The following is a 14,552-nucleotide window of genomic DNA, read 5'->3' as shown; positions in this document are numbered from 1 at the left end:
ATTTTTGAGGGAACTCTTTTTGAAGTTGAGATAATAGTCTGTAATCAATACGAACACAAGTAAAGTCTTTGTACTTATACTTATAAGAATTCAGAAGCATCGACAACTTTAATGATTAATCGTTTTAATCAATCATTGAACAAAAATGATCACTCTGATCAAATATAAAAACCATTTCCAATTTTCACTGACGTACAACAAACATACATACATTTTACAAAAAACCAAAAAGAAATATTAAAAGTAAAGAACAAATTATACATAATTATATATATGTATGTATATATGTATGTATTTTATACAAAATATTACAGTCAAACACTTTCAAATTTTCTGTTTATTTTTACAAATTATAATTTAAAATATAATATTGTTTATTCTAATGTAGAATAAATTTTTGAAAAATGTATAAGTAGTGAAAAAAATTAAAACTAAACAAGTAAACAAAAGTAAATAAATATTATTGAGAAAAATTCTGTACTTACATGATGTCCGGGGGCATGTTGGCAAAACTGATATAGCAACAGTCATAGTTAATTTTTTTTTAGTTTGATTTTGATTTTGTTTTTAATTTTAAGGATGAAATCGCATTGGTTTTGTATTAATTTTTACAATTTGAGTGTTGGTTGTGTAAGCATAAGATAAATACAAACATATCACATTTAGTGTGTAATAAAGTAATAAAAAAGTAAATACGTATCTATGAAAGAATGAAGTTCTAAGATATATGTAGATTGCAATCTGATTATAAAAAAAATTGTGTTAAAACGATTATGTTTATTACATTGTTTTTCTTTTTTTTTCTTTACGTCGTGCTCATCATAATACCTATAGATATATATGTATGTATATCTATTATGTACAATGTATTATAATTTATGTATATAAATTTTATGAAATGTCAATATAAATTAAAAATGATTTTATAAAAAATGGTAATATTAAGCCTAATACATTTTTTTAAACTTTACCCTTTCGGGAAAGAAAAAACAATAGATTGATAAAAATAAGTGCCGAGGTTGAATCGTTTTGAAAAACGGTTAATTAAAAGTATGAGTGTCTGAAACACATAATTGGTAGGATATGCAATATGCAAAACAAGTGACCAAATGAATGAATTATCGTCAATTTATTAGCGAAAGCTAAAATGAAGATATCTTTAATCAGTAGGAGAAAAATATCAATGACATAATTCATTTTTTGACAAAAGGCAATAGAGGTGGAAATATGTACACGATGTAGATATGTCAGTAACACAGGGCTTCATAGAGGTGCATGCGGATAATCACCAAGGCCGATGGAAGGTGTTAATGAAACTTGATCTTTACATTTGAATTAGAATAAGCATGAAGAAATCAACTTTATCCTACTGAAGATTTAGACAAAATGATGACAAAATTCAATTTTAAATCAATATCCATTATTAAGTTGATATTATAAAATTTACTGTATGCTAACATTAAATGTTTATAATTCAAATACTTTTCCTGAAATCTGCTTATATGAACGAAACTTATATGTATATAAAAATTATCTAAATTTTATGGATAATTTTTATTCATACAAAAATCAAATTTCTTCATGTATTGATTAATACATCTATATTTACGTTTTTACCTTTTTATTATTTCTTTAACGTTAAATGTTTAAAAGCAATCTCATTTTAATTATTTGCGCTTGGATTCTAAAAGAAAAATTACTCTTTTAAATAGTGAACTTTTAAACGTTGTGATTAATCATCAATTTTCTATATAAATTACATAATTATATGCCCCATAGAATAACATTTTTATTAAAAACTAATAAAATATTATTTCAAAAGAAAAATTTTATTAATATTACAATCCGATGCGTGTTATTTGAATTTATTTTTAACATCTAAATTATAAAATGATCAGTAACATATCACAAAATAAATATAAAAATTAAAACAAAAAAAAAGTTTCAGTCGGTTTAAACCGACTGAATTATACCCTGCACCTTTACAATCTGAGTATAAAAACTTATTTTAGAAATATTTAAAATTACCTTTCATGGCAGTATGGGAGTTACTCAAACCTGTCAAACCATTTCCCAAAATTTTCATGAATATGTCTGACCTATAATTGAACTGATTACTGCCAATCTAACCTTACTATGTTTCCGAATATTTAAACTTAGCTATTTAAACAAAATTTCATATTTGTATGTATTATCGTTTCTGAAATATTTAAAATAATCTCTTGGAGGCTTACGGCAGTTAACCGAACACGTTGGCCGAATTGGTGCAATAACAATAGGGTTTGTTCTTGGCACAAAAAAAGGTACTTGTGAAAGTTTGGTCGTATTTGCTTTACTCGATTTTGAGTTACCGTGCGATCGAGCGAACGGACGAGGGTATAAAAATAGTTTCACCCTCACGAAGGTGCAGGGTATAAAAGTAATATTCAATTAAATAGAAATGCGAAGCTTAAATTATTAACAGCATAATTTCTTTAATTTGACATTAATTTAATTGTTATCTTTATTTTTTTACTTTTTATTCTTTTAACATTTAAAAAGGCTTTTATTTACAGCAAATGCGGATTTTAATTTATATTTATATTGTTTTTAACCTTTAATATTTTTTTTTATATTTACATACATACATGACTTGTAATTGCTAATTTTTTCTAGAGGAACAGTATTGTATTATATTTTGTGAAAACTTATTTTTGAATAATAATTAATACTTTTATGAAAATAAAATATAATTGTATATAAGTATATGTATATTCACAAAATATCTTACCATACAACTCGCTTCATGTAATTTTCCTAGTTTAGGTCTTATAAAAGGTGCTATTTGTCTCCATAAAAATGTTTGGACCGATACTGGTAATCCTAAATCTTGTAAGCCGTCATCCAAAATATTTTTGTCAAACATCTCATTACTTGTAACCGTCATTTTGTTAACTATAGTTGTTAATCAATCCTTTTCCGGCAAAGTATTTTTGAAAGTTCAGTATTTGTGAAGATATTACTTGTATGTAATATGATTGACATCCGTACTGCATACAATAAAACTGGCATTAAAAATAAAAAAAAAAGTATTTAAGAAAAAAATGATAAAAAAGAGCCAGAAATAAAATAACTGATAGCTGAAACGGAGACAGAATGGTTTTCGTAATTTTTGTATTTTATTTGTTGGGTCTTCGGAAATTTTGAGTAGTAAAACTTTGGAGTGATATTTAAAGAAGTATTTTAATTCTCAAAAAAATACTCATTTTTGAGTAATTTTGTGACTTTTTTGTGTTTGTTAAATAACTTTTTAAGCACTATTTTCAATTTAAAAACCTCAAGCCACAATCTATTTTGGTGATGTAGGAGAGCTTGTCATATCGTTACAATTTTCCTCCCGAAAAAGATAAAAGGTTTACAAAAGCAATTTTTGAAAGGACTAAAAAGGGCTTGAAAGCAACATTTTACTTGATTTTGTATTTTATGTATTTTTTGAGTATATTGTGGTCAGCTTTAATTTACATAGGTCAAACTTTAAAAATCCGTTTTTAGTGAGATATTAAGAAAAACTCATCTGTATTTCAAAATTTTAAAGGCGTCGATAGAATATATAAACTAAAAAAATTATCACAAGTTTTTATTTTTATACATTTTCAGTGCTCTAAATTTCAACCACTATTAATTTTAATCAAAAATAACAATTATGTATTCTTAAAAATAGTTGACATTTTTAAAACACTTTTTAAAGAAAAAAATTTAATTTTAGAAATACAGTAAATTTTACAGAAACATTCCGAAGGGTTTCTTCCCAAATAAACCTTTTCAGGGCTACTTTGAGAAAAATAAGGTGCAGAAGGGCTAACTGTTATTATCTTGCGCACCTTTCCTGGAAGCTTGTTTGTTGGTCGAAAAGCTTCGTATATTTAAGCTAAAGTTATAGTGATATTTTGCGCAAGTTCTTGTTACGAAACAACAAAAACTTTTTAGATTTTGAAAAAAAGAGAAAAAGTAGCAAATGAAATTTTGGAAAGTGGTAATAATTTTAAAGATATTAGCAAATAATTTGTTTTGTTTGGAGAAAATTTTTTTAACCCTCCTCCCTTTCCAAATTTTTATAAAAATGTCAAATTTCTTGATTTTAAAAAATATAATTTTTATTTTTTGCCTTTTACAACAGGCAGACTAATGATCGAATCCGATCATTAGTCTGCCTGTTGTAAAAGTTTTTAAAAACTTTATAAAGTTTTTGTATGGAAAAGCACCTGGTGTAATACTTTTTAATCAAATATGAGAGAAAATGATGACGTTGTCATTTTCTTAATGCTTAAGTGGTTTCAAGGTTTAAATGAGCATTTTTTTCTTTTTTTTTCTCTTTGGAAAGTTTTTTCAAGTTGTATTCCAGACAAACCAAATGTTAACACTTCTTTTGGTAATTTTTGTAGTCATAAGTCATGATGTTTTGATTACGTCATATTAATAATCAAAATAATATGTTTTGATTATTAATATGGCAAAATTGATGTCACTTACTCATATAGTAAAAAGTGTTTTCACTTACTCTTCGAAACTATGCTAGATTAAAAACTCTTCGTTTGATTCGCATTCATTTTTATTTTATATGTAATTATGAGAACATACATATATTAAAAATGATTACAACTTATGTCTTTTAAAACAATAATAATTTATATTTAAGGTACTTAATAGTTATAAAAGACTCTTGAACTCAATACCGGAATACATATATACATATTTACATATATAAAATTACTCTTTAGTCTTTTCTACAGAAAAAATTTGTAGTCATTGTTAAGCTGCCACAAGGGTGCTATTATTATGTTTTATTAAACGTTCATAGTAAAACTAGATTTTTATGAATAGAAAATATATATAGTAACAGCTTTATTATATTATTTCTAGTTTTTGCTTCAATTTAAAAGAAAGTAATGAGATACATATAATAATGCAACATATCTGATATTAATATAATAACATACCATTATTTTGGTACAATACTTTTTTGGGAAAAAAAATTTAATTAATTGTTTAGTTCTATAAGTATGTATATTTCAAATAATTCCATGGATGATTCTTCGATCAATTTCCAGCAAAAAATTGTTAGGGCGAGGGAGGGAGGGTGTTTTGTGTAGATGTATTCGTTTTCGACCTACAGCCTGTTTTAAACAAAAAAGGTACCGGAGTTTTCTTGCATATAAATAAATGCTTGTTTTAGAGGCGATGACTCGTTCTTTATTTTTGATGCTACAATTAATTTGAATTGAGTCATAGTTCTCGAAATACAGTTCGTCAATGTCAATTTTTTTGTTTTAAATTCTTTTCGTTTTTTTTTTCGATGCGCTACGATGAGATCTAAAAGTTAACTCATATAACATTTTTCTTCTAGCTCTCATAGTTTTGCCGTTAAAAATATTAAAAGTGTTCAAAACATGCGAAAAATGCATATTTTGCATATTTTCTAAAAATTATCAAATAAACATTATGATTTGTTAATTGTTATGATAATTTCGATTAATTCATTTTTTATGACATTTATATAATATTTATACGACAACTTTGTTATTCTTAATTAAACTTTTTTCCTTATAACTTCCCTTCAGAAAAAAATAAAGGCTTGCTTCATCTGTTTTTGAAAGGGTTAGTAAAGATCTTGAAAGCAACATATTACTTCATTTTGTATTTTATGTATTTTCGGACTATCAAGCATTCAAACTATGGAAAACAACAATTTTTTCCATTTTGTATTTTAATTTTCTTCATCACCATAATTTTATGTGAAAAGTTCAGAAACTTTTAGATTTTTTTGTTTCAGAATTTTGGCCTTTTTTTAATTTAAGTCCCCAATATAATAAAAAATCTTTTGTGGTACAGGAGATATAGGATAAAAACCATTTTTATGTCAAGATTTTAAGAACCCTAATAAAATGTAAAAAATCAATTGCCACTATTTTTTATTTTTATTGATTTTAAGTACTCTATTTATCAACTATTACTAATTTTTTATCACAATCGTCACTCTGAAAAGCAGTTGATATTTTTTTTAAACCGCAATTTTGGTAAAAAAAATAAGATCTTAAGTTTTTTAATGAAATGCAAAAAATTATATTATTCTTGAATTTTTTTCAAAACTCTTTCAACAAATAAACTTAAAATAAAAAAAATCTGATGTGGTCAGCACATAACCGACCGCAATGTGTATTGTCTAGTTAAGTGAAAGTGTTGCAGAGTGTTATAAAAATGTCCGTTAAATACTTCTTTTTAATTTTTAGGACATTAGTAAGCTTAAAGTTAACATACCCAGAAAAATGTAAATTTGGCTCATAGTAGAATTTCGCTTTGTGCTACCCGAATTTCATGAAATATCAAATTTCAAGAAATTCCATCAATTCGTTCCGTAGATATGGTGAAAAATGTATAATCAGCCCGCAGATCAGTTTTCGAGCCCTGATCTTTACTATATATGTTAATTGTTGTAATACGAAGATTATTTCTCTTCTTCGAATCGGTTGACTATTTCTCTTTATATACGGAAAAATGTATACTTGGCCCGTAGTAAACGTCCAGTTACCGACGCCTGATTTCTTCCAAAAGTTAGCAGACTTCGCGGATTGTCGAGCTAAGCTATATGAGAAATTTCAAGTGAATTTCTTCAAAATGGTCAAAAATGTAAAAAGGGCCCGCTAAAAAGTGCAGTTCTCGAGCCCTGATGTATCCCAAAAGTTTATCAATCCGTGCATTCTCGAAATAGGTTTGCATATTAAATTTCATCAAAATCTGTTTAGCCGAACTTTAGATACACGCGAGTCATGTCAGTAAACTCAGGTAAGGTCAATTCGAAAGACGATACCTTATTTCCGTCGTCTTTCTTTTATAAAATTTAACAAAATTTTCCCTTAACTTAAAATAATAAAATTCTTCCCCATAAATTTCATATTTCTTATTTCATAATTCTTATTTCATTATAAATTTGCATAATAAAAAAAAAAACTCATAATCAACAGTAATTACTTTCACATACTTGTAAAAAAAATTGTTTTCACATTAAAGCTAAAATATCAAATTACTAAACTAAAATTAACACACTTAAAGTAATTACTGCTGACTAAATAATTTTATGCTTCCAAGTACCTTAAGTTAATAAATTCAATTTTAAAATCAATTATTATTAAGTTTACTCTAGAATAAATCGGTTAAATGTTATTCCGAAAAATAAAGTTAAATAAATAAGTAAGTAACTAAAATTTAAATTTTGGTGTTTTTATTTTTTTTTTTATTGCGGAAAAATAAAATAAACGTAATTGGCGCAGAACGGTAATTCTGCTATCCAAAGATAAACAGTTTAGTGATCGAACCTCACTAAGTGTTATAAATTTAAATTTATAAACAACTTAACAATTTAAACTAAAGTTTAAACTTTGCCAAATTTTTTTTTTAATTTGTAAAATAATTTAAAATTTTAAAATAGTAATAAAAAATAAATAAAAATAATTTAAAATTTTAAATAGTAAAAAATAAAAAAGTAATTTAAAGTTTTAAAATAATTAATCATAATAAATTTAAACCTGAAAAAATTAAAATAAAAACAAAAAACGAATGCCAAAAGAAAAAACAAAAATAAAAAGTGAAAGACTTAATTTACGAAATTCCTGAAAAAACACAAACAGAAATGGCATTAAATAGTGATAACACAAATAATAATAATAATAATAATAATAATCAATTTACTCTAACTGTCAGTGATTTATTAAGGGATGCTACACGCATCCACGAATTCAGAGGAGGTGACGATTATGCTTTGTCGTCATTTCTAAGAGAGGTTGATACTATATTACCTCTATTCAACAGTAATCCTGATCTAAAGCAATATGTCTTTCAAAGAACTATTATAAATAAGATACCAGAACCAGACTTAGAAGTCATAAGAACATTAGGACCAGATGCAACCTGGGATAACATGAAAGAAATCCTAGTCAACAACTTCGGCGTCAAGGAGACTTATCATCAACTGTACCAGGAGGCTCTATCTATAAAAGTTCAATCTGTAAGTTCAGTAAGTGAAGTTTTTAATAAGTTAAAAGTTATATTAGGGAAATTAAATGAAAAGTATGAATTCGATGTAAATAAACCTAAGGAATTCAGTCCTAAAACAAATGAATCCGTAATTTTAGGAATTTTCTTAAATAATATAGAAGCAAATTTGGCGTCTATCTAATATTAAATAAAAACATTCAGAGCTTAAGAGAAGCCTACAATACTTTAACTAGTTCAAATTTAATTAGAGAAAGAAATTCCAACAATAACTATGGCAATCGGTTTGATAATAAAAATAAATTTTGTAATATTCCAAAAAATAATAAAAGTTTTAATTCAAATTCAAACTATAATCAGAGAAATTTTAATTTTCGAAATAGTAATAGATATTTAGGACACTCTAACAACTCAGGACAGACTATATTTAATCGTAGCAATAACAACAACCATGCTAATAATTACAATAATAATAATAATAGTTCCAATAATTCTGGACGAACAAGATTCAATAATAATTATAGAGCTAATCACCAGGAACCGATGGAAGTAGATCATATTCAGGGTGAGGTAAATTTTAGAACTAACAATAGAGAATGAAAGAATCAGATGTTTAATAGACATAGGTTCTTCAACCACTCTTTTAGATCATAATAAACTTCCTAGATATAAGAGGTATAATATTAAGAAACCTATCCCTTTTAGCACCATAAATGGAACTATATATGTCAATAAAGAAATAAAAACAAATTTGCCATTAGAGTTTAATGAAGATGCAGAAATGATCTGGAAACTAGTTAAATTTGACAATAAGGATTTTCATGGCATAATAGGTCCGAATCTTCTTAGGCTCTAAAAGCAATAATTGATATGGAAAATGAGTTCTATTACAAATAAATAATAATAAAATTAAATTTTTAGATAGTTGTCCTTATAATATAAATGAAATTCACCAACTAGATTACAGTAGTATAAGTAACAATGACTTTGAAAATTTGAAGAAATCTCTAAACTCTGAAGAAAAGACTCATTTAAATAAATTACTAAATAACTATAGCGATCTCTTCTTTAAAGAGGGAGACTATTTAACTAACACTACAGAAATTCAACATCAAATCATAACAACTATTGACAGACCGATATATTTTAAAATATACAGATACCCTCAAATACATGAGAAGGAAATATCGAAACAAATATCTGACATGCTTAAGCAAGGAATAATAAAAGAAAGCAACTCACCTTACAATAGTTCTTTATGGATTGTACAGAAAAAAGCCGACAGTTCAGGACAGAAGAAGTGGAGAATTGTGATCGACTACCGTAAACTCAATGAAGTGACGGTTGACGACAAATTCCCCATTCCTAACATCGAGACTATATTAGACCAACTTCGCAGGACACAATATTTCACCACTCTTGATCTTGCCAAGGGCTTTCATCAAATTTTGGTAAGGGAGGAAGATAAAAAGAAAACAGCCTTTTCTACTCCTCAGGGGCACTATGAGTATATAAGGAAGCCTTTTGGCCTGAAAAATGCACCAGCCACTTTTCAGCGCCTACTGAAATCTATTCTTCGAGATTTTATAAATAAAATATGTGTCGTCTATCTCGACGATATACTAATTTTCAGTACAACTCTAGTAGAACACATTAACATTATAAAGTTGATATGTAATAAATTACGCGAATTTAATCTTAAGATTCAATTCGATAAATGCAATCTTTTTTCGAAAGAAACCGAATAATTGGGCCATATTCTAACACCCGAAGGAGTTAGACCGAATCCCAAGAAGGTTGAGGATATCCGTAAATTGAAATTACCGGAAACTCAAAAACAAATAAAATCGTTTTAAGGTATGTCTGGCTACTACCGAAAATTTATTCGGGACTACGCTAAGGTAGCCCAGCCTATGACTCAGTACCTAAAGAAAAATGTGAAGTTGGACACAAACGACTCTAACTATATAAACTCTTTTGAAAAATTAAAAAAACTGGTTACTGAAACGCCCATACTCAGGTACCCTGACTTTAACAAAAAATTTAAACTTGTAACGGATGCCAGCCAATATACTATTGGTGCTGTTCTCCAACAAGACAGCCACCCAGTATGTTTCGCCAGTAGGACCCTCAACGAACATGAGAGGAAATACTCAGCAACTGAAACTAGGGGAATACAACATTAACATTGATTACATAAAGGGTAAAGAAAACAAAGTTGCTGATTTTCTGAACAAATAAATAATGAGACTCGTGAAATAAATGCAATCGAGACGATTGACTCAGAAAGGGGCGGTGACGAAGATACAAATTCTTTACACAACAATGTTGACAGGAAGACCTTAATGATCATATACCAATACTGGAGACGGTTGTGAACCGATTTAAAACACAACTTATTTTAACAGACCAAAAATTAGAGAAATGGAGACAATACATAAGAATAGGAAAATTTATATAAATTCGCAAGACTTACAAAACAATCTCTCCGACATTCTAAGAAGATACAAAGACCGGGTAAAATAGGAATTTACACAGACCTACCTGACCATAAATATAACATTTTGCAACAAAAATTAAAGGAACTGTTTAGTGACATTAAGGGAATAAAATTTGTCAAATGTTCATTTCATGCAAAAGACATGAAGACAGAAGACGAAACTTACAAACAAATAAACAAATATCATAGACTAGAGACTGGACATACCGGAATTTTGGAAAACTACGAGGGCTTAAAACAACATATATACTTTCCGAACCTCAAAGCTCTTCTTAAAAAATACATTAACAATTGCGACACTTGTAATAGAGAAAAGTATGACAGGAATCCAATAAGAAAAAAATTCAAATTCACTGAAACTCCTGAAAATATCAAACAGATTATACACATGGATGTATACACGAATTCTAAATCAAATTTCCTTACCTTCTTAGATAAATTCTCTAAATTTGCAATCGCTTACTATCTCGAGGACAGAAACAACCAAACTATAATTGAAAAATTAAGGGAATACAAATCACAAAGAGGGTATTTTAAAAAATTAGTAACAGACAACGAATTTCGTAACGTAAATATAAAGGACTTCTTAAGAAAGGAAAATATAGAACTTCATTTAGTTAAACCGAATTCTCATACCGGGAATTCTAACATAGAACGATTACATAATAAACTTAGCGGAAAAATTAGAATGTTAGGAATTGAAAATGAGGACCTTAATATTCAAGAAAAAATTTTTAGGGTTTCGGAATGGTATAGTAATAGTTATCATTCCACAACCAGGGAAAAACCAATAAATATCCAGGAAGGTAAATGTGGCATAAAAATAATTTATAATAATATCCTTAAAGAAAAAACTAGGTCTCTAAATAAAAATAATCCTAAAAGAGAAAATTACCAAGATGATAGAGTAGAAGGTTATATAAAAAATTATAAAACAGTTAGGCACAAAGAACAACCTAAATATAAAAAACATGCTCTTGATAACATTCATTCTTCTACTATTAAGAGAAAATCAAAATTTTCAGATAAAATTAATCTTCAAAATGCTATTGCTGACAATAATACTGACATTTTGCCAGGGACATCTAACAGTAGAAAAAATTGATACAGAACTTGGTTAGATTAATCAGAATTTTAATGAATCTTTCGTGAAACTTAAAGAAGCAATAGAACAAGACAGAAATACAATTTCGAGAAAATTCAACATGATTCGAGAACATGACAAACAATTTACACTGACTATGCATTAAAATTAAAAATCTTACGGATTTGAAAAATTTAAAATTATCAAGCCATTGCTTAGTAAAAAAGAAATTGCAATAAATCATTTAATAATATATCAGAAGTTTTGGAAATTGAAAAAGGTTTAGTAATTGCCAAGAATCAAAATAATGTAAATCTTTCTAGTAATTGTGATGAAAGATCTTTTCTTCTCAAAGGAAATTATCTAATCAATTTTAATAATTGTTCTATAAATATAAATAATTATTTTAATAATTATCCTAAATCAAATTGAAAATCTTAGTAAAATTACAGAAAAAATTAAGTATAAAAGACAATCTTATTATACATATGTATATATTAAATTATAACATTTATATTTATAATTACTATTTTGATCATAATTGTAATATTTGATTGGATGTACAAAATTTTTAAAATTAAAATTAATATGACGACTCAGGAGAGTCTTCAAACAAGGGAAGGAGGAGTCATGTCAGTAAACTCAAGTAAGGTCAATTCGAAAGACGACACCTCATTTCCGTCGTCTTTCTTTTATAAAATTTAACAAAATTTTCCGTTAACTTAAAATAATAAAATTCTTTCCCATAAATTTCATATTTCTTATTTCATTATAAATTTCCATAATACAAAAAAAAATCATAATCAACAGTAATTTCTTTAACATAAAAAAAATTGTTTTCACATAAAATACCAAATTACTAAAATAAAATTAACACACTTAAAGTAATTACTGCTGACTAAATAATTTTATGCTTCCAAGTACCTTAAGTTAATAAATTCAATTTTAAAATCAATTATTATTAAGTTTACTCTAGAATAAATCGGTTAACTGTTATTCCGAAGAATAAAGTTAAATAAATAAATAAGTAACTAAAATTTAAATTTTGGTGTTTTTATTTTTTTTTTTATTACGGAAAAATAAAATAAACGTAATTCGCGTGCACTCACATACCGACAAGTTGCTAAAAATAGTTTATTTACACTTCCCTACCATGAAGAAGTGCATTCCCTCCGAAAACTAGATATGCAAAATTTGTTGCCATCACGTAACCTACCTGTTGTATACAGATACACAATACGGTCGGTAATAACCAAAATTGGTTCACAAATGAATTTTTCTAAATATCACACTTTTATAATTCGAAATCAAAATATTTGGTATAAGTAACCAAAAACTATTTGCTTATATTTGATAGATACTTTGAAATTTGATGTTTATCGCATATTTTTAAATTTTTTAAAAGTTTTTTCAAGTTATTCTAGACAGGCCTCCTATAATAACGTGAAATATATTGTTTATTTATATAAGCATAACAAGTGAGTCGTTTTTTTGACAAAATATTTTTTATAACGAAATGAAAATTCAAAATCACAAACTTTAGATACTGTTTGATTATGCTAAATCACAATGCTAATTCACAAAAATTAAAATTACCCAAAATTATCCAAAATAAAAATTGCACTAGGTATTACACGGTAGCATCAAAAATACTCCAGTTTTAGGGCAATCAGTCCAAGTTTGGAAATCCTGTTAAACCAATATTTGCAGAGATGAAACTTGAAATTAAAAAACAAATATTAAATTTTTGACTTTAATCTTTTCTTGCAAAGAAAAATTAGTCGTTTGCTAGTTTAACATAAAAGATTTTAAATAACACTCAAATAATCCCAATTAACGGAAACTTCTTTTGCAAATTTTTATAAACCCAATTTAGATATTTTGTATGTACATATGTTGGAAGTCCTTCAAAGGAAAATGTATTATTACTAAACTGTAAGTCTACTGTCCCATTTATATTTAATGTTAATTAAAAAATGCTTTTTTTATTAAATTTATATTAATATAATTTTTATCAATTGATATAAAAAATCATTAATAAATTAAAATAGATCATATAATTAATTTACAGAATCTTGGAAACATATTTTAATTTTATTAAAAAAAAATTTTATTCCAAAGTAATTTTATTTTAACGCAGACTCCGTTTAATTCAAGGACAAGTATCTTAAAGTTTTTCATTTCCGCCATTTTGAAATTATATAATGAAGTGAAAAATTATTGAAAATTAAAAAAAAGGAACCACAAATGTAAAAAACTTATTTAAAATTTATTGACGAAGTTTTTATAAAATCACTGATTATAAAATTAACATCAATAAATCAAAGCACAATGATTGAAAATAACGACTATTTTGTCACACCCAAGATTTGTTTTGATTTTCCATGATGTTTTATTTTTACATTTTCTAATATTGTAACACAAATATTATCTATTTTGATTATATAAACGCTTTTCACTTTACCTATAGGTGAGGAAAATTTTTTAACTATAATTTTTTAAATTAACTTATACTTCTTTTGCTTTTTTTTAACAATTTATTAACTCGCAAACCGAATTCATGTCTTAACTATGTCATGGCTGTCACATATATGATAGAAATGAATAATACTTACTAAAATTGCTTTAACACAGCTGTTGTTGTAGAAATGTGTGATATACAATATTGATCCATTTTTGTTTAACTAGAATGGTAGAGTATAATTTTTTATAGATAAGAAAGGACTTAAACTTGAATCAGCTGACAAATATTTGATAATTATTTGTTCAAATCAGTTGAAATATTTATCAGTTGAAATATTTGATAATTATTTGTTCAAAAAAAGAGAAACTGTGATGTGCTCCAATATATGCATGTATTTGTTTGTTAGAAAATATAAACTGAAGTTATCATATAATGCAGCGAAATATTTTTACTTTAAATATCTTGTATTTGAAGATAAA

At 26.4% G+C, this 14,552-nt stretch overlaps 2 protein-coding genes across 4 annotated transcripts in view; one reads left to right on the top strand and one right to left on the bottom strand.

The window, feature by feature from the left end:
• Positions 1 to 14,194, bottom strand: part of LOC129612970 (protein unc-80 homolog) — a 103,223-nt gene extending 89,029 nt beyond the window's left edge. For all 3 annotated transcript variants that reach the window (XM_055526835.1, XM_055526843.1, XM_055526852.1), the window contains exons 1-4: positions 14,074 to 14,194; positions 13,206 to 13,327; positions 2,771 to 3,044; positions 486 to 512 (exon numbers count right to left, since the gene is read on the bottom strand). In XM_055526835.1, coding sequence (XP_055382810.1) covers positions 486 to 512; positions 2,771 to 2,926 — 183 coding nt within the window. In that variant the 5' untranslated portion in view covers positions 2,927 to 3,044; positions 13,206 to 13,327; positions 14,074 to 14,194. The remainder of the gene's footprint in view (positions 1 to 485; positions 513 to 2,770; positions 3,045 to 13,205; positions 13,328 to 14,073) is intronic.
• Positions 7,664 to 11,630, top strand: LOC129607759 (uncharacterized protein MAL13P1.304-like). The gene is made up of 7 exons (XM_055518935.1): positions 7,664 to 8,155; positions 8,230 to 8,309; positions 8,409 to 8,590; positions 8,673 to 8,858; positions 8,986 to 9,532; positions 11,003 to 11,331; positions 11,425 to 11,630. The coding sequence occupies exons 1-7, from the start codon at positions 7,664 to 7,666 to the stop codon at positions 11,628 to 11,630; spliced, it is 2,022 nt and encodes a 673-aa protein (XP_055374910.1).
• Positions 14,195 to 14,552: the final 358 nt, after the last annotated feature.

Source organism: Condylostylus longicornis, unplaced genomic scaffold (genome assembly GCF_029603195.1).
Source record: "Condylostylus longicornis isolate FDR11 unplaced genomic scaffold, ASM2960319v2 ptg000004l, whole genome shotgun sequence".
In the NCBI taxonomy this organism is placed as follows: domain Eukaryota; kingdom Metazoa; phylum Arthropoda; class Insecta; order Diptera; family Dolichopodidae; genus Condylostylus; species Condylostylus longicornis.
Note: the sequence above shows the minus strand (reverse complement) of the source record. Positions and strands in the feature narration are given on the sequence as shown.